This window comes from Aquarana catesbeiana, linkage group LG08 (genome assembly GCF_042186555.1).
Source record: "Aquarana catesbeiana isolate 2022-GZ linkage group LG08, ASM4218655v1, whole genome shotgun sequence".
Classification (NCBI taxonomy): Eukaryota; Metazoa; Chordata; class Amphibia; order Anura; family Ranidae; genus Aquarana; species Aquarana catesbeiana.
Window position 1 is genome coordinate 243,431,568 of NC_133331.1, and position 24,355 is coordinate 243,455,922.

General features: G+C 42.0%; 1 protein-coding gene across 2 annotated transcripts in view; it reads left to right on the forward strand.

Moving 5' to 3' along the window:
- TMEM132A (transmembrane protein 132A) overlaps window positions 1-24,355 on the forward strand; it is a 617,882-nt gene that overhangs the window by 569,029 nt on the left and 24,498 nt on the right. For both annotated transcript variants that reach the window (XM_073596966.1, XM_073596967.1), the window contains one exon: window positions 6,048-6,242. In XM_073596966.1, the coding sequence (XP_073453067.1) occupies window positions 6,048-6,242 (195 nt within the window). The remainder of the gene's footprint in view (window positions 1-6,047; window positions 6,243-24,355) is intronic.

A 24,355-nucleotide genomic window follows, 5' to 3' on the forward strand; every position in this document is an offset into this window, starting at 1 on the left:
TATAAGAGAAGGTATAAATACATTCTGAAAGAAAGCAACAATAGTTTTAACAAAACATCTTTCAAGGCGGCATCAACATTGTAGTACATGAGCATCTCCAACATACATACTGACATTGAATTGTAGAGAAATATTTTAAAACAAGGTTTGCATAGAAAAATAAGTTTGCCGTTGTTTGTCCATCGAAAAAACGATGAACCCCATCTGGGCTCAGAACAGCCCTCACAAAGGTCCCCACGGGATAACCACCATGGCGCAGCCACAGAAAAGCCCTGAGGGATAGTAAAATATCCTGTTATAATTAAAATTAATATATGAAAAATATATATAAATATACACAAATGATGTTAATGTTGTGATTATTTTGACAGTATGGGGCTTCATTGTGAGTATATTACAGATCCCCTATTTACATGCCTTAAAGGGATATTGATTCTAAAGGCAGATAACTCTAATGTTTATATCGTCAGTTGGAATTCTTATAAATGAAGGAAGGGAGGGGAGGGAAGCAAGGCATCTCCACCTTCTCAGAATATCATTTAGGGCAAAAGCCAAAACTCAATAAGAAAAAGAGAAAAACAAACTGTTTACTTAGAGCAGGTATGTGGACACAGGTGGCTGGGACGTTGTTGGTCCTGAGAGGCAAAGTTTTCACTGAACAATGCGCCATCCGCGGGCTTTAAAGGCCGCCGGTGCATGCGCAGTGATCTTATACAGTTGGTGTCAGCATAGTATGTTAACAGCCATATGCGGTGTCATCGCGTATAACGAGATGACATCATCTCACCATGACTCAGAGTGGGGCGAATAAACAATTCACGACGCCCAGAAGTCAGGCGAGTACAGTGTCGCAGCAAATTAGACAAAGTAGGGGCGTGCCCTCAGTTATTCCCACGGCAACCACTGAACGACCAAGAATCAGCTAACATCAAAAATAAAAAATAAACCTCAAAGCATGTGGAAGGGACCATAGGGGAACATACAGGGGGACCCCCAGGGCAAGGCCTGCATGGCGCCAACCCATCGCTAAAGGCCGTGGGGAAGTGTCATGCAGATCAAGCCCACCGGCGCAAAATAGTCGCAAAAACACAGACAACCCGAGGGTGACCAGGGGGTGATCAGGCATGCCACATGTAACAGACGCCCGCCACCCCCCCAAAAGGGGGGAACGACGGGCTCCCGTGCGCTGGGCGGGGAAGGGCCAAGCCCCGCATGAGAAAGATGGGGAAATTGTATAGCAGCAATGTTGTTTATTACTAATAATCTGATTACCCTTAGCTGATAGAAGCACACGGGGAGTTTTGAAAACTTATATGGAGACCAACTAATGGCTCTATATTGTATGCAAAAATAATAATTATACATGAAGGCAGGTATTCGGACATGGTCAGATGTATTCAATGGAGCCCATTAGAGAGACAATTATGGAAAACATACAATCATGACTTGAATATGTAAATATATAATATGACATACAGCATGATGATTATAAAGGTGACCGTGTGGCACTAAATAAAAACTGTGTAAGCGTGTACCCTGGGTGTGGTAAAACTACAACTGTCACCTTTATATTTACTCTGAACCTTGTATGTTTGAGTGTTGGCAGCTTTACAGTCCTTTTTTCACTTTGCAACTTTATTGTAGCGCAGTTTTTTCCCCACAATTCCAGCATGATGATTACCCTTTGATAAAGTCACGTGTTCAGTGACGATACGCGTCAGGGAAGAGCCAGGTGTCGTCACTTCCGGTCGAGACCGGAAATACTCAGCTATTTGTTGAATTATCTGATTTTAAACTGTAAGTTACTCTTTGTTTTAATAAAATACTTTTGGGAAATACTACACGATAGAGCCACCCTCTTTTATTTCATGTCCTCACTGCATCGGTTAAGCCTGGAGTCACCCCCAAAAATCCACTATTGTTTGGACAATCTTTGGAAATCGATCGTTGTGCTGGGATCTGCTGTTTTCTGTACTGAAGGCTTGACTCGACACGTAGGGGTCTCCATCTGAGGTGAGAGGCTGGGGGAATCGTGTGGCGCACCACGCATATTATATATGATTGGAGGAATTTGACATTGATCGAAAGTTGTTTTTGCACAATTTTTTTTACACATGGATTTAATTCATGAACTTATATATGTGAACTTATTCATATTAGTGTTAATCACATGTTGGACTTTGATTATACTGTTTTTTGAATTTCACCTTTTTCACTCCAGGAGAACAGTGGATTTATTCAGAAATTTTTTATGTTTCACGTTTTTTTTTTTTATGTCATTATATCTTTAGACTAGGATTGTCATATATTTTTTCACTTGATGCACCTTATATACACACTGGATGTTATTTTAGATTGCTGTTTGGAATCTGTGGAATTGGTGCACTTTACCAGTGATTTAGAGAAGAGTAGAGAAGATTTGTTATTTTAATTTTCACTTGCACTTGCCTATTCTGTTCTACACGCCTACTTGTCAGGTGTGTGAGTGGTTCTATTTTGTATCTATATACATATTGACTCATTTCTGCACTTTAGTTAGCGCCACATACTTCACTTATTCGTATATTTTATCTGTGTGGGAACACTTTTATATGTTGGTAGCTTCTCCCATCCTTATATATCCTATTCTATACAGTTTGGTTTTGCACATTAGTTCCCCCATTTCTTTATAAAGCGGCACCACAGTTATCTCCATAACTCATGGTTAGAGAAACTCTCCTGTGAAGTAATTTCGCTACCAGTACTGAATGATACAAGGAGGGGTAAGCGCCCGTATAGGGTGAAATCTATCTGCTTTTACTGCGATAACTCTAGGACATGCTATTAACTGTGTAGTTTGCCTAATCTCTCAAGTGCTTCCTCCAGCTTACTGCATTGTTAAACACAGCTGTGTAGATGAATTTTGCCTTTTTCATTGAGAGTCTTTGCACTACTTACTGTTCTGTTATATACAGCTTCAACACCTGTTTCTGACTGTCTGTTTTGAAGCCCATTTCAACTCTCTTGCGGAAGCAAGAAAATGGAATCAATCAGCAACCAGAATAATGTTTGTTGACTGTGAGAGTAAACAGTGGCAACGGAAAGTATTCAGACCCCCTTAAATTTTTCACTCTTTGTTATATTGCAGCCATTTGCTATAATAATTTAAGTTATTTTTTTTTTCCTCATTAATGTACACACAGCACCCCATATTGACAGAAAAACACAGAATTGTTGACATTTTTGCAGATTTATTAAAAAAAGGAAAACTGAAATATCACAGGGCCCTAAGTATTCAGACCCTTTGCTCAGTATTTAGTAGAAGCACCCTTTTGATCTAATGCAGCCATGAGTCTTTTTGGGAAAGATGCAACAAGTTTTTCACACCTGGATTTGGGGATCCTCTGCCATTCCTCCTTGCAGGTCCTCTTCAGTTCGGTCAGGTTGGATGGTAAACGTTGGTGGACAGCCATTTTTAGGTCTCTCCAGAGATGCTCAATTGGGTTTAAGTCAGGGCTCTGGCTGGGCCATTCAAGAACAGTCACGGAGTTGTTGTGAAGCCACTCCTTCGTTATTTTAGCTGTGTGCTTGGGGGCCTTGCCACAATTCTATCTCTGAGCTCTTCCTTTGACCTCATGATTCTCATTTGCTCTGACATGCACTGTGAGCTGTAAGGTCTTATATAGACAGGTGTGTAGCTTTCCTAATCAAGTCCAATCAGTATAATCAAACACAGCTGGACTCAAATGAAGGTGTAGAACCATCTCAAGGATGATCAGAAGAAATGCACAGCACCTGTCCTGAGTTAAATATATGAGTGTCACAGCAAAGGGTCTGAATACTTAGAACCATGTGATATTTCAGTTTTTCTTTTTTAATAAATCTGGAAAATGTCAACAATTCTGTGTTTTTCTGTCAATATGGGGTGCTGTGTGTACATTAATGAGGAAAAAATTAACTTAAAATGATTTTAGCAAATGGCTGCAATATAACAGAGTAAAAAATTTAAGGGGGTCTGAATACTTTCCGTTCCCACTGTTTACTCTCACAGTCAACAAACATTATTCCGGTTGCCGATTGATTCCATTTTCTTGCTTCCGCAAGAGAGTTGAAATGGGCTTCAAAACAGAAAGTCAGAAACAGATGTTGAAGCTGTATATAATAGAACACTAGTTCCCCACTGTATATCCCATCATTTACAATATGTTATGTGGAAGTAAGAAAATTGAATTAACTGTTATACATGTCTATATCCAACAAATATAAAACCTTATTGATATACATAAGAAATCGCCCTAATGGACACTAGATATCAATAATAATTGGGACGGATATTGGAGGAGACAGTGATTACATGTAGGACTTTCCCTAATTCTAGCACCACCACCCTGGAACTGGCATCCTGGAAATGGAGTCTGCGGGGGTTCTCTGAGCCTAGCGTCTTAACGACAATATTGTCAATTTTCTACAGTGGAATTTTTTTATTTATTTAACTGGTACATTGTAGGAGTGTGGTTCACTGGATATGGCCACTAGGCCACTCTTGTTGAGCCTTTTGTTTGATTAATTATGTTACATCAATAAAGCCTTGTTATTTTTGCTAAAATTAAACCGTGGTTGACCCTCCTCTTCTTCACCTTTCTGGTGACATCTCTTTGTCACAACCCCATATTTTTTATATATTGCACCTATACCACTTTTTTAAAACCGAGTACAAGTATTGATACTTTTTTTCAAGTACTCGCCAATACCGATTACCAATACTTTTTTTTAATGTCATGTGACGGTGGCACTGATGAGTAGTGGACTGTCAGTAGTTTTTTATTTTTATTTTATTTCTTTTACAATTTTATTTTTTACCATTTTTTTTTTTTACAGTTTTTTTTACAATGCTTTTTTTTTGGGGGGGGGGGGATGGTGTCAGTATTTTTTTTTTTACAATTTAACTTTTAAATAGTACAATTGTTTTTTTTTTTATATATTTTTTTTTTTATCGGCCCTGTTGGGGGGGGCCTTGTTGAGATATAAGGGGTCTAAACAGACCACTGATATCTCCTCTTTGAGATAGGGAAAGGGACTGAGTACACCGATTCCCCAGTCTCTTTCTCAGCAGCCTCAGCTGCACTGGAGATGAATGGAGTGATCACTGACTCTGTCCATTCAGAAAAGGAAGGAGCCGGTAAATGACAGATTTACTGGCTTCTTTGTCCGCTCTCCATCCTGACAGATCTGGGACAGGGGGGACCGGAGGAGGAGCCGGGGAGGATACAGGGGGACCCGCAGGAGGACACCGATCGGTACCTGGAGGAGGACACAGAGCGTGACCCTGGGGACGACACGGATCGGGACCCGGAGGAGGACCAGGGGAGGACACAAGGGACATGGAGAGCACAGAGGGAGACCTGGAGCAGGACACAGCGTCCCAGGGAGCACAGAGGGATACTCTGAGGGGGACAGTCGGTGGGGTTACAAGCACGATCTCCCTGACAGCCACGGGAGGGAGAGGATGAGAAGCGGCTGCCCATGTATTGGATCAAGCATGTATCAAGTACAAGTACTCATGCAAATGCTCAGTATTGGCACCGATATCGGTACTTGTATCGGTATCGGTGCAACCTTACTGTAAACACACTTGCTGGAAGCATCTCCTTTATTCCCTCTGCCAAGTAAACTTTAGCTGACCTACATTAGGCGTGCTCCCCAAGCACACACTTCCAGAGTCCTCATACAGAACACATCAGGTGAGTGAATCTCCTCTGCTTTAGCTCTGCCTCCTACTCCAACTCACATTCTCTGAGCAATCTGGTAATTATGGTAAACGTTACTCCCCAGTCCCATCCTTAAAGCTGGCCATAGATGGGTAACTTTTTTCAAAAAAAGGAACCTTTTATGAGGAGAATCTTCACGTCTTCCAATCTTGGGAATGGATTGTGGTAGGTCCATGTGGTTTATGTTGCAGGAGAGGACAAGCGGATCTCTCTCTAACCATCACACAGAGAAATGTATGCAGCATTTTTTACTAAGATATTATTTTTATATCTGATTGTTTATATGACATTTATTTTTAGGTACGATCTCCACTCTCGCACTCCATCCTAGGAGAGCAAACAATCTTTGTCTCTTCGGAAACAGTCTCCATTCTGGAACTGCATTCACGCTTGGTTTGGGGCATAAATCTCAGTGTGATCCCGTCTTCCACCAGACATCCTGGAGTTTTTACAGTTTTGTGTCAGTCTCAAGAGGTGGCAGTGATTCCTAAACAGGTAAGCTTGGGAGTTTAAATTACTAATTTTGCCTGTGGGCTTTTTTTTTATTTTTTTATGAAAAAAAAAACTATACCTATGGTTTTCATTTCACTAAAATAGTTGTATGTAGAAAAGGTTAGTAAAAGATAAAAAGGTTGAAAAAACTACACAGTGGGGTTGATTTACTAAAACCGGAGAGTGCAAAAGCTTCTAACTTCAGCTTGTTCAATTAAACTTTGACAAAAAAAAGAGACCTAGAAGCTGATTGGTTTCTAAAGCAACACCATTGGATTATGTTTAACCACCTTAACACTGGGCACTTTCACCCCCTTCCTTCCCAGACCAATTTTCAGCTTTCAGTGCTCTCGCATTTAGAATGACAATTAGTCATGCTACACTATACCTAAATAAATTTTTTGTCATTTTGTTCACACAAATAGTGCTTTCTTTTGGTGGTATTTATTCTCCACTGGGTTTTTTTTTGTTTTTTGTTTTTTTATATAAGCGAAAAAAGAGTGAGTATTTAAAAAAATATATACATTTTCTTTTTTTTTATTTACAAAAGTTTTATTTGGAAGATTCAAAAAAAATGTTTACAGAGTCATGAGGACAATATCTTTTGAATACACAGTAATGTACATTAAAAAAAAACAGTATATAGTATCCATTGAATACACTTCAGGTATATAGCCAATTTTGAGAGAGTACAACATAACCTTATAAATTGTAATATTGGTAAAAGTGAAAAGTAGTTCTATGGAAATGAGTCGAGAATATTGGTAAAAACATCTGAGTAGTATAGGGAAAGCAAAACGCAATAGTGTAGGATTTAGTTATCAAACCCAGTGAATCCCTTTTTGTTGAAGATGTGCATACTGTCATGAAGAATATGGTGGATTCTTTCAGATAATTTAAGCATTTCCATCCTGGATAGAACCTGAGGCCAAGGTAAGTTTTTGGATTTCCAGTTTAGAGCTATCATCCATTGGATAGAACTGCATAAGGAGTGAATCAGTCTAACACAGGAAGGTGGTATATCTGGAATTGTCGCATATGGTATGCATATTTGTGGTGAGAGGTTGATTTTTTTTTGCAATTCTATTTTACTAGCGGCAGCCCTCCACACCGGTTCCAAGTGCCCACAGCTCCAAAAAATATGAAGATATGTGCCGGGTTCAGCCGGGTAAAAGGAGTGGATTTTCTAGGGTGTCGGATACAGTCTGGTGAATAGTTTCATAGGCGATTCTCTAAAAGATGTTACATTTGCGAAGATTATCTGTCATGGTATTCCAAGTTTCTGTGGGGATACGACTGTCTAGGTCAGCTTCCCAGTGTAGCATTGGGCTAGATTTTTCAGGTATCGTGATGTTGTTGAGATATTTATAAAGTAGGGAAATCAAGCCTTTATCTCTTGAGGAATTTATACAGATGTGTTCAAATAGTGTAGTTTTGGATTGGATGATTAACGAGTAATGTTCAGTATAGAAGTTTTTGATCTGGAGGTAGTTTATTAGTTCAGAGGAGGGAAGGTTGTATTTAGATTGCAGGGAAGGAAGGGGAATGTCTTGTATGGATGCAGTGATCTTAGAGTAGTCAGATTATTGTTTCGCCACTGAGGGAATAAATTGTTGTTGTGGTTTTGTAAAAGTCTAGAGTCACCTAGAAAGGATGCTAGAGGTGGGGTATCTGATGATAGTTTGAAGGTTTTATCAATTTTAAGCCATATTTGAAGAAAGTGGGCAACTATATTATTTAATTTGAGTATTTTATGGTGAGAGTTTAATCGGACCACAATAAACCTTGTAAGAAGTGTGGAGAGATTGAAGTTGACTCGAAGTTTAGCCATGGAATATATGGTGTAGGGGCAAACCATTGGGCCATTTGTGTGAGTTTGGTTGCTAAGAAGTATTGCCAAATGTTTGGGAGGCCAAGTCCACCTTTATTTTGTGGTCTGAACATGAGAGAGTAACTGCATCTTGGTCTTTTATTTGACCAAATCTGTTAATGTCTCTTTGAAGAGCTTCTAATCTGGATTTGGGGACGTTAATGGGTAGAGCATGGAAAAATATACATTTTCTACTTTCTGTTAAAAAAAAAAAAACAATAAAATCAAATTTCATTGAAAATTTAGGCCAAAATGTATTCTGCTACATGTCTTTGGTAAAAAAAATTCTGATAAGTGTGTGATAATTGGTTTGTGTTAAAGTTGGAGTCTACAAGCTATGTTACACATTAAACTGTATGATTATTCCTGCGCTACCATGTGGGATAGAAGCAGTTAGAGGTGAAACTGCTGCAAGCACTGAATGTGGTTCAAGCCAAGCCCATACGGTGATAAAATAAGGATAGGGGTTGGTGCTGAGCTGTTCCAAAGACGAGTAGAAAAAATGTGCTGCTAAAGGTAGCAGTACACAAAGAGGTAAAGTAAAATGAATGGTATCAGTACACTAGAATGCAGAAATATAGGACTACTGTGATAGGACTTCTATAGAACAGTAGGGTACAATGTGATAGACCACAGTATGCTGCTAAAGGTAGTAGTACAAAGGTCAGTGGAATAAATAAAAATAAATAAATGGTGTCAATACACATAAAAATCCAAAATATAAAAATAAAGGACTACTATAATAAAATTTCTATAGTCCGTGCAATGTGATAAAACATAATATTGGGTGATAGTATCAAAGTGCAAAGGTAAATTAATAATAACAGTAAGCTAAGTATACATATGTATGGTATATCCGGAAACTGAATAAATTGTGCAAAATAAGCAAAAATGTGCAAATTCAGCAACAACAATCTTCCTGTGCAAAAGTGCAAGAAAACTTGTGCAAAATACAAACAATGTGCATCATACGCAAATTTGCGTCAACTGCAAAAAATAAAACTAAATAGTCCAAACAAATCAATAGTGTATACAATGCAAAAAAACTGTGAGTAAAGTTAAATGGGGAATATATCTCCTTTCTGTGAAAGAGTATTCCAATGTGCAAGTGGTGACATAAGGTGCTGGGAAAAATGGATATCTCCTCTTTGTGCACAAAACACACACTGGTGAGAAGTGGCCTCTTACCTTGAGGCAATGAGGTAACCGCATAAATACTGGTAATGGCTGACTCTCTCTTATGTTCCTGGACCAGATAAGGTTCCTTGTGGTTGTCTGTCTCTCAGCAGGTGCAGGAGGAGAAGTAAAAAAGGGGAACCGGATAGTGTAGTATTTTTTTTTAACAGTAGTTGGTATTTATTAGATAGCAGTGAAGGTACTTACATAGCAAGTAAAAACAATCCACTTATCTCTACAAGCGGCGAGCTTGTTTGCCTAAGCCAGTATAGAGTGCCTCTCCCGTCCCTACGCGTGGCGTCACGTGACTTCATCGGGATATAAAGGGAAGGCACAATAGATGTCTTTAAATAGTTTCTAACATTAGTTACAATGAGCGGCCATTTTCCTGTAGCTCAGTATAATGATAGATGGCGGCCATTTTGCGAGAGACCATGAGCGCGGCCATTTTCCTGGTTGTCTCTTACTATATAGCACGGCCGTCAGTCAAAGGAAAACTGCTGCTGGCAGACCGTAGTCATGGAGTGTGTAAACAATCTTAAGAGCGCGGCCGTGACAACGGGATGATGAAAATGATGTCAGCAGAGCAAAAGGAAAAAATAGGTTGAACATAGAGCTGACACAGCAGGCTAGAATAAATGGTAATACTATAGAAACATGATTAAAATGGCATATATCTATACCAAGTAAAATATATATATATATATATATAGATATATATAGATATATATATATATATATATATATATATATATCTATATATATATATATATATATCGTTATTATTTATTTTAAAATCAAAAAATAAAAATAAACATACCTATAGGGAAAAATGAGATTATAAAAATGACTGGAGCAAATGGGTCAGATAGACCTCAGCACTGACGTGTGCACATTGAGCAACCAGTATACAAATATAACAATACTACTGAGAGTATACAATAAAACCATGGCAAAGATAAAAACAAGAGAGGTTACAATATAAATATGTGAAACGTGTGTGTATAGGGAATGGACAACAGGAGGGGGGGAGAGAAAAAATGGGAAGGGAGGGGAGGAGGGAAGGGAAGGGAACAGATGGGGACACATAGAGAAATAGTAAGTAAACAAAGGAGTGAAAACTATGGAGTACAAATACTAAAAATCACTGAGGAAGCAATTGAGGTCAAATTTAATATTCAGGCCTCTGGGCGAGAAAGTGTCTAGTATGAATATCCATTTTGATTCTAGCTGGCAGAGGGTCCTCACCTTATGACCCCCCACCAGTGTTTGATATATGGTTCTATTCCCCAGAATTTCAGATGGAAGGGGTCCTTATTGTTGCATAAAGGAAAGTGTTTGGATACACTATGTTTGTCGTATCCGCTGATAATGTTTTGGACATGCTCCTTAATGCGCACCTTTAGGGGTCTCTTGGTGCGACCGATGTATTGCAAGCCGCAACTACACTCCAGGGCATATACAGCCCCTTCTGGTTGCAACAGATGAACTCTTTGATGTCATATGTATCTCCCGTGCTAGTGGATGTAAAATTAAATATCTTTTCATTTGGACGCCTGGTTCTCAAACATGCAAAGCATCTCTTGCAAGGATAGAAGCTTTTTCCAGTAAAGAAAGTAAAGTTTTTCTTAGGTGGATCTAATATGTTTTTCACAACTCTGTCCCGAAGGGTCGGTGCTCTCTTATATATGAATCTAGGGTTAGTGGATAGAGTATCTTGTAGTCTTTTGTCTGCCAGAAGTATATGCCAATGTCGCTTGATAATTCTTTCTATTTTCTTATACTGTACATTGTAGTCCAGGATTATAGGTGTTTACTATTTCCCTATGTGTCCCCATCTGTTCCCTTCCCTCCCTCCCCTCCCTTCCCCTTTTTTCTCCCCCCCTTTCTTCTGGTCTCCCCCAACCTCCCCCTCTCCTGTTGTCCATTCCCTATACACACGTTTCACACATTTATATTGTAACCTCTCCTGTTTTTATCTTTGCCATGGTTTTATTGTATACTCTCAGTAGTATTGTTATATTTGTATACTTGTTGCTCAATGTGCACATGTCAGTGCTGAGGTCTATCCGACCCGTTCGCTCCAGTCATTTTTATAATCTAATTTTTCCCTGTAGTTATGTTTATATTTTTATTTTTTGATAAATATTTTTAAATAAATAATAATTTATATATTTTTTTATTTAAAAATATCAAAAATAAAAATGTGTTCCCAAACATTTCTTGGAAAACATCAACAGTCTACAGTTGGCCTCAAAGTGTGGGTGATTTGAGGCAATTCCCAGCAGTTTACCCGCAGCAGAACGTTTTAAATGTTTATGCAAGCAAGAAACTTTTTGGTTATATTTCCTAAATACTCTCAACCCTGGGTGGTTAAATGAGGAGATTGAAATTCTCACTATACTATAAAATTCACAGTATACTATATATTATACTATATATTTCACACCATATTATAAGATGCAGTTTTATTTATTAGGGATTAGGACTCTTCCTTCCTCTCTATGATCACAGCCCGCCCTTCCGGTGACCTCATTTCCTCCAGTGCGGTCCACGCCAGGCAGCTCGGATTTCCTGGACGCCTCCTGCATCCCAGCCCAGCCTCTCACAGCACCTTTGGACCCTGGATGAAAAACTGGGTAGCAGGCACCCCTTGAGGATGATGTTTTTGACAACAGACATGCGTGTTATCTCCTTTATCTTGTAAGTGCATTTCTTGTGCAATAAATTGTGGTCTTATAATGTTAAGGTGCGCCTTCCTCTCCACCCTTTTTGCCAACCCCTCTAGTGGAGAGTGCAGTGATCCCCCTGGCACAGCCAACCCTTTGAACTTGTAGGCCAAGGAGTTGAGCTTCACCAACTAAGAGGCAATAATCTTGTGGCCACCGTGAAATCATTATGCGCTCCAAATGGAATGACAAGTGGGAGCCTGGCCCATGTCCGATGGGCTATTTCCTTGGGTACTCCCCAAAAGGGACGTAGGAAGGACAACCTCTGATATGGACTCTGAAGGCCACTTTGGCATGATCTCGAGCATCGACAGGAGTACCACCCTGTCCGGGAGGAACGTGAGAAAGGGTTCTTTAAACCCCGAGGCCCCTAATACTGACGCTCTTCTGGTCGATGTAATTGCCCCCAGGAAAGCAGTTTTCAGCAAGAGGTACCACGGGGCGGCCACTTTGAAGGCATCTGATGCAAAAATGTCCAACACCAATGGGAGATCCCACTTCAGGAACAACCATCCCTTGGGGAGGTTTCAACCAAATTGCAGCTTGAAAACAGTATAATTTTATTATTAGTATAAGCGTTAGGGATGAGCCGAACACCCCCTGTTCGGTTCGCACCAGAACCTGCGAACAGGCAAAAAATTTGTTCAAACACGCGAACACCGTTAAAGTCTATGGGACACGAACATGAATAATCAAAACTGCTAATTTTAAAGGATTATATGCAAGTTATTGTCATAAAAAGTGTTTGGGGACCTGGGTCCTGCCCCAGGGGACATGGCTCAATGCAAAAAAAAGTTTTAAAAACGGCCGTTTTTTCGGGAGCAGTGATTTTAATAATGCTTAAAGTGAAACAATAAAAGTGTAATATCCCTTTAAATTTCGTACCTGGGGGGTGTCTATAGTATGCCTGTAAAGGGGCGCATGTTTCCCGTGTTAAGAACAGTCTGACAGCAAAATTACATTTCAAAGGAAAAAAGTAATTAAAACTACTCGCGGCTATTAATGAATTGCCGGTCCGAAAATACACATAAAAGTTCATTGATAAAAACAGCATGGGAATTCCCCACAGGGGAACCCCGAACCAAAATTTTTTTTAAAAAATGATGTGGGGGGTCCCCCTAAATTCCATACCAGGCCCTTCAGGTCTGGTATGGATATTAAGGGGAACCCCGGCCAAAATAAAAAAAAAATGTCGTAGGGTCCCCCCTTAAAATCTATACCAGACCCTTCAGGTCTGGTATGGATTTTAAGGGGAACCCCGCGCCAAAATTGAAAAAAAAACGGCGTGGGGTCCCCCCAAAAATCCATACCAGACCCTTATCCGAGCACGCAACCTGGCAGGCCACAGGAAAAGAGGCGGGGACGAGAGAGCGCCCCCCTCCTGAACCGTACCAGGCCATATGCCCTCAACATTGGGAGGGTGCTTTGGGGTAGCCCCCCAAAACACCTTGTCCACATGTTGATGGGACAAGGGCCTCATCCCCACAACCCTTGCCCGGTGGTTGTGGGGGTCTGCGGGTGGGGGGCTTATCGGAATCTGGAAGCCCCCTTTAACAAGGGGACCCCCAGATCCCGGCCCTCCCCCCTGTGTGAAATGGTAAGGGGGTACAAAAGTACCCCTACCATTTCACAAAAAACTGTCAAAAATGTTAAAAATGACAAGAGACAGTTTTTGACAATTCCTTTATTTAAATGCTTTATTTAAAATATTAATGGGGTTACGTAACGGGTGACCCCGCCCCCCTCTGACATCACGGGGAATTCCACACGGAAGTCCCCATTAAGTTCCCGTGCATCAGAGGGGGGCGGGGTCAGTGGGTGGCCCCGCCCCCCTGTTATTTAAGAACCATTAGAAGAGGAGAAGCGTCACACAGCGGGAGCCTCCCTCCATGCCATCATGGATGCGGAGCGGCCCGAAAAGAAGATGAAGACAAGAAGATGAAGAGAAGAAGATGAAGAGGAAAAGATGAAGAAAAAGATGGAGAGAAGCATCACACAGCGGGAGCCTCCCTCCATGCCATCATGGGTGCGGAGCGGCCCAAGGAGAAGAAGATAAGAAGACGCCATGGAGGAGATGCCGGACAAGAACACCGGAGGAAGAACCAGAAGAAGAAGAAGATGGAGGAAGAAGATAGAAGCAAGAAGAAGCATTTAAATAAAGGAATTGTCAAAAACTGTCTCTTGTCATTTTTGATAGTTTTTTTTGTGAAATGGTAGGGGTACTTTTGATGAGGCCCTTGTCCCCATCAACATGGGGACAAGGTGTTTTGGGGGGCCACCCCAAAGCACCCTCCCAATGTTGAGGGCATGTGGCCTGGTACGGTTCAGGAGGGGGGGGGCGCTCTCTCGTCCCCCCCTCTTTTCCTGCGGCCTGCCAGGTTGCTTGCTCGGATAAGGGTCTGGTATGGATTTTTGGGGCGACCCCACGCCATTTTTTTTTTCATTTTGGCCGGGGTTCCCCTTAATATCCATACCAGACCTGAAGGGCCTGGTATGGAATTTAGGGGGACCCCCACGTCATTTTTTTTTTTTGGTTCGGGGTTCCCCTGTGGGCAATTCCCATGCCGTTTTTATCAATGAACTTTTATGTGTATTGTCGGACTGGCAATTCATTAATAGCCGCAAGTAGTTTTAAATTACTTTTTTTCCTTTGAAATGTCATTTTGCTGTCAGACTGTTCTAAACACGGGAAACATGCGCCCCTTTACAAGCATACATTAGACACCCCCAGGTACGAAATTTAAAGGGATATTACACTTTTATTGTTTCACTTTAAGCATTATTAAAATCACTGCTCCTGAAAAAATGGCCGTTTTTTAAAACTTTTTTTGCATTGATCCATGTCCCCTGGGGCAGGACCCAGGTCCCCAAACACTTTTTATGACAATACCATGCATATAAGCTTTTAAAATTAGCACTTTTGATTTCTCCCATAGACTTTTAAAGGGTGTTCCGCAGCATTCGAATTTGCAGTGAACACCCCAAATTGTTCGCAGTTCGGTGAACTGGCGAACAGCCGATGTTCGAGTCGAACATGAGTTCACCCCTAATAAGCGTACAACATAAAGCCTATTGGGCATACCCAGGCTCAACGACCATACACTATACATAAACTACTAACAAAACAACCCCCTTCCCAACCACCCCACCTCTCCCTCCCTTGTGCAATCCACCTATTCCCATATAGAAGGATTAAACACATTCCCTCTAACCTTCGATATCAACAGGAAAATAATTGTCAACCAGACCTACTTATCACCCAGCTACTCCTTTGGTTATGTAGTTGAATGTTCCATAGAGAACCTTAACCAACAGTGGATGAATCTGCCAGCCACCCATGCCACACCGTCAGACTTCTTCTGACATCCCTGAGCCGCATAGGTTGCTTTATCGAAAGGTATTGATTTATTGACCATACCCTTCCAAAATGCAAGTGACGGTGCATCAGGTTTTTTCCAATACAATACAACTGATTTCCGTGCATAAAATAAAGTAATAGACAACGATGTTCTCTGTGCCCTCTTCTGTACCAAATCCTCCACCAACCCCAGAAGACACACCGGCTTGGTGAGGGGAATCCGCACCAACAAAAGTTCCCTTAAAGTGTTTGTGACCCCCATCCAAAAATCTTTGTTTGCCCCACAGTGCCAAAAAATATGGTCAAAGTCAGCAGGTGAGGCTGTACATCTCCAACATTCTGCTGACGTGGATCCATTGAGGCAAGCCTGGCTGGGGTGTAATAAATTCTGTGTATTAACTTAAATTGGATAAGGCGATCCCTGACTAACTCCAGCGCCCTAAAAGGTACCTCCCAAATGTCGTCCCAGCCTTACGCATTTTGTCACTGGACGTTTTCAAAGGGGACCTTTGAAACTGTCCAGTGACGAAACGCGTAAGGAAGAGCCACACTTTTACGTCACACTACCTGGAGGAAACCCACGCAGACACAGGGAGAACATGCAAACTCCAGGCAGGTAGTGTCGTGGTTGGGATTTGAACCAGCAACCCTTTTTACTGCTAGGTGAGAGTGCTACCCACTACTCCACTATGCCGCCCACTGATACGCAGAGGAGAAAGCAAGCTGAATACCGTACAGTACGAAGACTCTCTGGAACAAAGCAGTGGTCACAAGGTTTTTTAGGAGGAGCATCGACCTGAGCAGCAAGAATTTTGTCACCCAAAGGAGAAGTAAGACTGGTGTGAACCGTACCTAGAATATGATCAGGAGGATTCACAGGAACCAAAACCGACTCCATCTTGGAAGTGGAGGAAAATTGTCGTGACAAGGCGCCAGCCCTTACATTTTTAGTATCGGGTAAGAATGAGACAGTGTAATTAAAACGCGACAAGAAAAGAGCCCACCGCGCCCTTCTGGGAGAGAGGCGCTTAGCCTCAGACAAGAATGTGAGATTCTTATGGTCAGTAAGAATGAGAACCGTCACAGTGGTACCTTCAAGGAGATGTCTCCATTCTTTCAGCGCTAAAATGAACGCCAACAGCTCTCTGTCACCAATCTTGTAATTGCACTCTGCCTGTGACAATTTCTTGGAAAAGTAGCCACACGGATGCATAGCGCACTCAGAGTTAGGACGTTGAGACAGAAGGGCGCCAACTCCAGTCTCGGAAGCATCAACTTCTAGGATAAAAGGCAACGTAGGATCAGGGTGTGCCAACGCAGGAGCAGAAACAAAGACCAACTCTGTGGGTTGCCGTCTTTCCTGGTTATATCAGTCAGGGGCTTGACCAGAGACGAGTCTCTGAAGCACATGACAGACATCTGTGTGGTGGCTCTCCAGGGACTTGGAAAATATGAGGATATCGTTGAGATAAACCACCACACATAACCGCAACAAATCTCGGAGGACATCGTTAATGAACTCCTGGAAAACTGCCGGAGTGTTACAAAGGCCAAAAGGCATTACAAGATACTAATAATGACCTGGTCTGGTATTAAACGCAGTTTTCCACTCGTCGCCCTCCTTAATCCTGACGAGATTGTATGCCCCTCTCAAATCAAGCTTTGTGAAAACCGTTGCTCCCTTGAGGCGGTCAAATAACTCTGTAATCAACGGAATGGGAGGGGCATTCTTAATTGTGAAACGATTGAGACCCCTATAATGGCTACAAGGTCTCAGTTCACCACTCTTCTTCTTCACAAAAAAGAATCCAGCACCAGCAGGAGACGAGGATTTGCGGATGAAACCACGAGAAAGTGCGTCTGCAACATACTCCTCCATGGCCTTATCCTCCAAGACTGACAAAGGGTAAACCCGGCCACGAGGGGGTATGGCACCAGGTTGAAGGTCAATTATGCAATCATATGACCGGTGTGGAGGCAAAGTACCGGCTTGACCTTTGTCAAAGACATCGCTAAAATCGCAGTACTCCTCCGGCAGGGAGGAAAGTAAAGACGTGCACAGGACCTTGGCTACCTTCTGGAAGCATCTCTCACTGCACTGTGGCGACCAGGACAGAACCTCAGCATGGAGCCAATCAAAAGAAGGGTTGTGCCTCTTTAACCAAGGATAACCAATAACCAGCGGAAACTTAGGTGAGGAAATAACTTGGAATTGGATCATCTCATGGTGAAAGGCCCCTACGACCATGGACAATGGAACAGTCTCATGAGTCACATGGGCAGGCTGTAGAGGTCTCCCATCAAGAGCCTCAATGGCAAGTGGAGTGTCACGCAGCTGCAGCGGAATCGAGTGCTTCGATACAAAGGCAGCATCAATGAACAGGCCTGCAGCCCCAGAGTCGATTAGAGCCTGTATCTCGACAGATGACTCAGCCCAAGACAGGGTAACCGAAACCAGGGGCTTATCTTTCTGGGAAACTGAAGGTGAAACATCGCCACCTAAGGTCTGTCCGTGACAGGATCTCAAGTTTCGGGCGTTCCCTGGACGGGTAGGACAAGACTTCAAAAAGTGACCAGCCTGGCCACAATAAAAGCACAATCGCTCTCTCATCAGCAGAGAGACGCGTAAAGCCCAAGTGCATGGGTTCATCTTCACAGACCGACTAGGTACCAGGAGGCATGGGAGGTGAGGGAGGCAAGGGTGGGACTGCAAAGCTCGGAGACAAATGTACAGGAGGCTTGCGGCAGTGCTCCTTAAAACAGGGTCTTTCTCTGAGTCTGGAGTCAATGAGGATGGCAAATGTGATCAACCTCTCCAGCTCAGTGGGTATATCTCAGGCTGCTATCTCATCATTGATGTTATCCGCGAGACCATGAGAGAAGGCAGCCACGAGGGCCTCATTGTTCCAAGCAACCCCTGCTGCCAGAGTACGGAATTCAATGGTGTAATCGGCAACAGTTCTCATACTCTGTTCGATGGACATGAGGCTCTTGGCAGCAGAGAAGTGGAGCGTGCGGGAACGTCAAATACCCTTTTGAAGGAAGCCATAAATTCTGGGTAACTCAGAACCATGGGTTTTTGCATCTCCCATAGAGGGTTTGCCCAAGCCAAGGCTCTCTCAGAAAGCAAAGATATCACGAAACCTACTTTTCTTCTGTCCGTGGGAAATGCCTGGGGCAGCATCTCAAAGTATACCTCAACCTGGTTGAGAAACCCTCTGCATTGAACTGGATCGCCCCCAAATCGTTGGGGAAGCGGAGCGGATCCAGAAGGTTCTTGTAGAGTATAGATACTAATTCTAGGGTGCTACCCAGGCCAAAAAAATGTGCTAAACAGGCTATATGTTGGAAATAAGTCCATGGAACACATAATATGGAGGAAGTATAAGAATAAAGGTAGGATTTTCATTTTTAGAAGATTCGCCCTCCCAATCAAAGATAGGGGCAGATTTTGTCAAGCCTCCAGTCTTTGCTTCACCAGCGGAATCAGGGGTATTAAGCGACATATAATCCCCCACTTTAGAAGATATCTGTACACCCAGGTAAGTAAATTTGTTGACCCATACTATAGGGATCGAAGAGTCTGTGGACGACTGAGCTCCAGCATCAATTGCCATTGCACTGGATTTTATCCAGTTGACTTTGAGACCCGAAAATCTCACAAACGTCAAAAGTATGGCAAAAACCGCTCGCAATAATGGACCAGGGTCCTGTAAAAAAAGTAACATGTCATCTGCATATAAAGCAGTGCATTCACAGATACCTTCGTCCTCTAGGGCGTGGACCTCTGGGAATTTACGTACAGCTATTGCCAGGGGCTCAATCATTAAAGCAAATAAGGATGGAGACGGGGCATCCCTGCCTCGTGCCTCTACCCACTGAGAAAAATTCAGACGTTGCCTTTCCAATACGAGGCGCCACCACCGGTCTACTATACATTAAATTGATCCATGTTAAGAACCTGGGCCTGAATCCCATCCTATCCAATACTGCCGCTATATATTTCCAATCAACAGAGTCGAATGCTTTCTCCATATCGAGGGAAAACACCACAGCTAATTCAAAAACTAGCGCTGGAGAGTTAACTCAAATAGTGAGATATGAATAAACAAAAATTAATGAAAATTAATAGGACCACCACAGCTGCTGCACAAAGGTGGTACAACCTTAAACAATGGGAAATATATAAAACAGCGCTAGCAGCCTATATCAGGCAGTATACCTCCTAATACACAGTGCCTAATGTATCAATGTTAAGAGAAAACAAAAACATAAAATCTAAAAGTGCTCAGGTGCTTCAGTGAAAAGTGCAACGATGCTCCAAAACTTTTGAATCAGTGAAGTGGCTCCCCCTTTGGTGTCCTGACTCACCAAAATTATTGGATCCTCAGCTTCACAGTCTGGGATCAAAAAGGCATTGATCAAATGATCTGGGGATATGCTGGATGGTTCCTTAGTAAAATCTTGCAGGAAGACGTTTTAGGACAGGAAGGATATACCACACTCCATAGATGGGGAAACAGAGAGAGAACTCATAGTGAAATAACATTTGGCATCAATTATCAAGTGCATTCAATGCACAACTTACAGGATTTTGGGCAAAAACAGGCATCGGTAAAAAAATTCATCCGAGTTCGCAGCTGAATGGCGTGTGTTCCACGGAGATGGAAATTTGCATCAATGGTTAACACGAACCGCAAGTACGTTGATGCGTTTCGCCCCTCCTCCAGGGCGTCATCAAGGACATCACTTCCAGTTCCATTACAAGCTATGTATAACCTAGGGAAGATAGAACCTCCCTCTATGCAGTAAAAAATGACCAATTACGATCTGTGTATGGAAGACAGAACCTCCCTCTATGCAGTAAAAAGTGACCAATTACGATCTGTTAATGGAAGACAGGCACTCACTTCCTCCTTTTACATCATTTTCTGTTGCCAAGTATAAAACTTTAATGACAAACACTTTAAAAGAACAATTTATCTGTTTAGCTATATGACAACAATGAAAGCAACTAATGCGATAGACATATGCAAAAGATTTCCAATATATAAAGAACAATGAATAAACATTATTTGAAAAAGAAAGAAGAAAAAAAAGAAAATAAAAAACGAAAAAAAATATAAAAATAAAAAAAAATATATTAATAAATAAAATTAAAATAAGAAATAAAATAAAAATATTTCTATTTATTTTTTTATTTTATTTTTTATCTTATTTATTTTTAATTTTATTTAAATTTTTATATTTTTTTTTTTTTCATTTTCTTTCTTTTTCAAATAATGTCTATTGTTATATATTGGAAATCTTTTGCAGATGTCTATCGCATTAGTTGCTTTCATTGTTGTCATATAACTAATCAGATAAATTGTTCTTTTCAAGTGTTTGTTATTAAAGTTTTATACTTGGCAACAGGAAATGATGTAAAAAGAGGAAGTGAGTGTCTGTCTTCCGTACACAGATCGTAATTGGTCATTTTTTACTGCATAGAGGGAGGTTCTATCTTCCCTAGGATATAAATAGATTGTAATGGAACCGGAAGTGATGTCTTTGGCGCCCTGAAGGAGTGGCGAAACGCGTCGACGTACTTCCAGTTTGTGTCAACCATTGACCCAAATTTCCATCTCCGTGGAACGCACGCCATGCAGCTGTGAGCTCGGATGATTTTTTTACTGATGCCTGTTTTTGCCCAAAATCCTGTAAGTTGTGCATTGAATGCGCTTGATAATTGAAGCCAAACGTTATTTTACTATGAGTTCTCTCTCTGTTTCCCCATCTATGGAGTGTGGTATATCCTTCCTGTCTTAAAACGTCTCCCTGCAAGATTTTACTGAGGAACCATCCAGCATATCCCCAGATCATTTGATCAATGCCTTTTTCATCCCACACTGGGAAGCTGAGGATCCAATAATTTTGGTGAGTGGGGACACCAAAGGGGAGCTGCTTCACTGATTCCACTTTGCTGTACTTTTCACTGAAGCACCTGAGCACTTTTAGACATTTAACATTGATACATTAGGCACTGTGTATTAGGATGTATATTGCTTGATATAGGCTGCTAGCACGGTTTTATATATTTCCCATATTCTACTATAGGCACTGTTTGAGCCGTTCTTTCTTACTTTTGTAAGCGCATTCACAACCTTTACAGAGCATTCAAGATCTATTAATCTCTGCCTCTCAAGACCCAAGCCATCAGCTTGAGCCTGTCGGGTGCTGGATGAATGGGCCTTTGGAGAAGATTTGATCTTACCAGCAGAGGGAGTCAATCCTTGACGCTCATTATGAGAAGAGGCACCATCATCAATAATCATCACCAGATGTAATCATCACCAGAATTGTCACCTTCCCCCGCCACAGCCTCAGCAAGAAGCTGAGAATCAGAGGGAGCAGCAACAAGGCATAAGCTGTCTTGGAGATTCACTCTGCGATCAGCACCTCCATCCTGATTGTCTGTGGAATCTGGACACTGGAATTGAACTTAAGCAACTTGGTGTTGATTGGGGATGTGAACAGGTCTACCTCTGGAAGAAATTACCCAGCTCTGTTAGTTCTCAAAAGACTTGCAACAGTCTGGACCATTCTTTGTCGTCCAAAAATGTCCTGGACAAATAGTTTGTCTGAAGATTCTTCCGGCCAGGCACATAGGCTGCAGAAGATTGACTTGGACCCAGCTTTAGAATTGGAGACACCTCCTTCAAGAGGGATTGACTGTGAGTGCCCCCTTGTAGGCCACAGTCATGTTGTCTAATCTCACCAGGACAGGTCCACCCCGGATGAGGTGACTGAAGGATAGAAGAGCCTGAAATGTTGCTCTCAAATTCAACTTCAGGATGTTGGACACCATCTTGGACCCTTGAAAAAGGCCATTGGCTCTGAGCCCATTGCTCTTGTAGGGCTCCCCAACTACTTTGCTGGTGTCCGATTGCACCACCAGCCACTAGGTCGTCGGAAGGGAATGATATTGCAGAAAATTTCGCTTCTCCAACCACAAGTTTAGGCCACTGGTCCAGAAACTCGACTTGAAAGAGGACGAGAGTTCAACTGACCCTACCTGACCTGCTGGAGCACAGCTATTTCTGCAGCTAAATCTGAGACATGAGGGATTAAATATCTCTGAATATGGCGCGAAATGCTTGCTTTAAGGGACCACATGTCCATCACCAATGTTGTACCTATGTCCAAAGAGGAGCCCCAAAGTGCCCATAGGACAGGTGTGGGTGGCACAATCCCCAAACTACCAGAAAGCATCCTGACATGGAGCTCTTCTTTGACTTCTTGGATTATGTGCTGGCTTACCAGTTTTTCCTTGACTGCCAGCCAGAAATGCAGAAGCTAACCTCTGGAGTGAGTGTGGAAACTGACTCTTGAACTTCAGTCTCCTTTAATTCTACAGACGTTCATCTTGAGGCAGGAAGCCAAACTGACTGCTAATAATGTAGGCTTCACCTACTAAGAGCAAGAACAATGCAGTGATTGAGTGCGTCCTTGAAGGCCGAAGCACCTTCTGATGGTAAGGTCATGTATCTGACCAATCCCACAAGAGACACACTGACCAAATGGGTGATTCCCAACCCTGGACCTGTTAGGGCATAACTTTGACTTCCTGCTGTGACAATATGCTCCAATCTTGTAGAACGAGCACTTGGTTCAGTCACCAAAGGGGAATTGTCAAGCCGTCCTCTGGAAGCATTTGAAATACTTCCACAGCTTTGCTTCTATTTAAAGACATTTCCCCAACCTTACAAAAGGAGGAATAAAAAAATCTGGAAAAAGGTTGTCCTCATATTCCTGTTCAGAAGAGACTGAAAAGGATTGATTGGCTTGGGAAGGTTCTGAGACCATTTTTAATGGCCCTGAAAGGAAGACTGGACATTGCCAGAATAGTTGGCCCTTGCAAAGGGTGAATTCAGCAATTCCTTTTAGAATTCCTTTCTTGACCACATGCCTAATTAATTAATTGTGACAACTTAGTCACCACCATCTTAATCACTGCTTGAACAAAGTAGGAATCATACAGTCATGTTCATCCACATGTTCTTGGGAAGAATCTGACAAGGGTTGATTTGCCTGAGAAGGTTAAGAGACTGCTCATTGCCAGAATATACTGTATGACCCCTTCACAGAGCGAGTGGAAGCAGCTCCTTTAGAATGTATTGACCGTGTGTTTAATTAATGCGACAACCTGTTACTGTAGGTGTCGACATCTTTATCCCTGGCTGCTTGAACCAGCAGGGCTTATACTGCCATGTTCATCTGTATCTTCTTTTTGGAAAAGTCTGAAGATTGTTTGCCTGGAAGGCTAGGAGACTGCTCACTGATAGAATAGATAACCCTTTCACAGGGTGATTTGAAACCACTCCTTTATAGCACACTGACAACATGCTTATTGAATGTGACATCCTGTTGGGTGTTATCATCTCTATCCCTGGCTGCTTGAACCCTCTTTATAGAGTCTGAAGAGGGCTGGTTTGTCTGGAAAGGCTATACGACTGCTCATTGCCAGAACATATAACCCCTTCACAAGGTAAGTGGAAATAACTCCTTTTAAGTATATTGGCCACTTGTTTAATGAATGTGACAACCTGTTAGGTGTCATCATCCTCATCTCTGGTTGCTTGAACAAGGCAAGATTCCAACAGTCATGTTCATCTGTATCCTCTCTTTTGAAGAGCCGGAAGAGGGTTGTTTTTTCGGTTGGGAAAGCTCTGAGACTGCTCATTGCCAGAATATGTAACCCCTTACAGGGTTTTGCCTGCTGCTTAACAAAGCAGCTCGCAAAAATAATTCTAAGCAGTAAAACATAGTTTGCTTAGTAACACACCCTAAAAGGTTAACTCCTGCTAGGGGGAGGATGAAGCTTCCATCTGCAGCCCTGATTCACCAGGGGGTTAATGAACTAAACTTTGCCCTGCCAGGAATCAAGACATAATGAAAAAGTTTTGTTCAGAACAGCAACAAAAGATAGGCATTTGCAACAGAA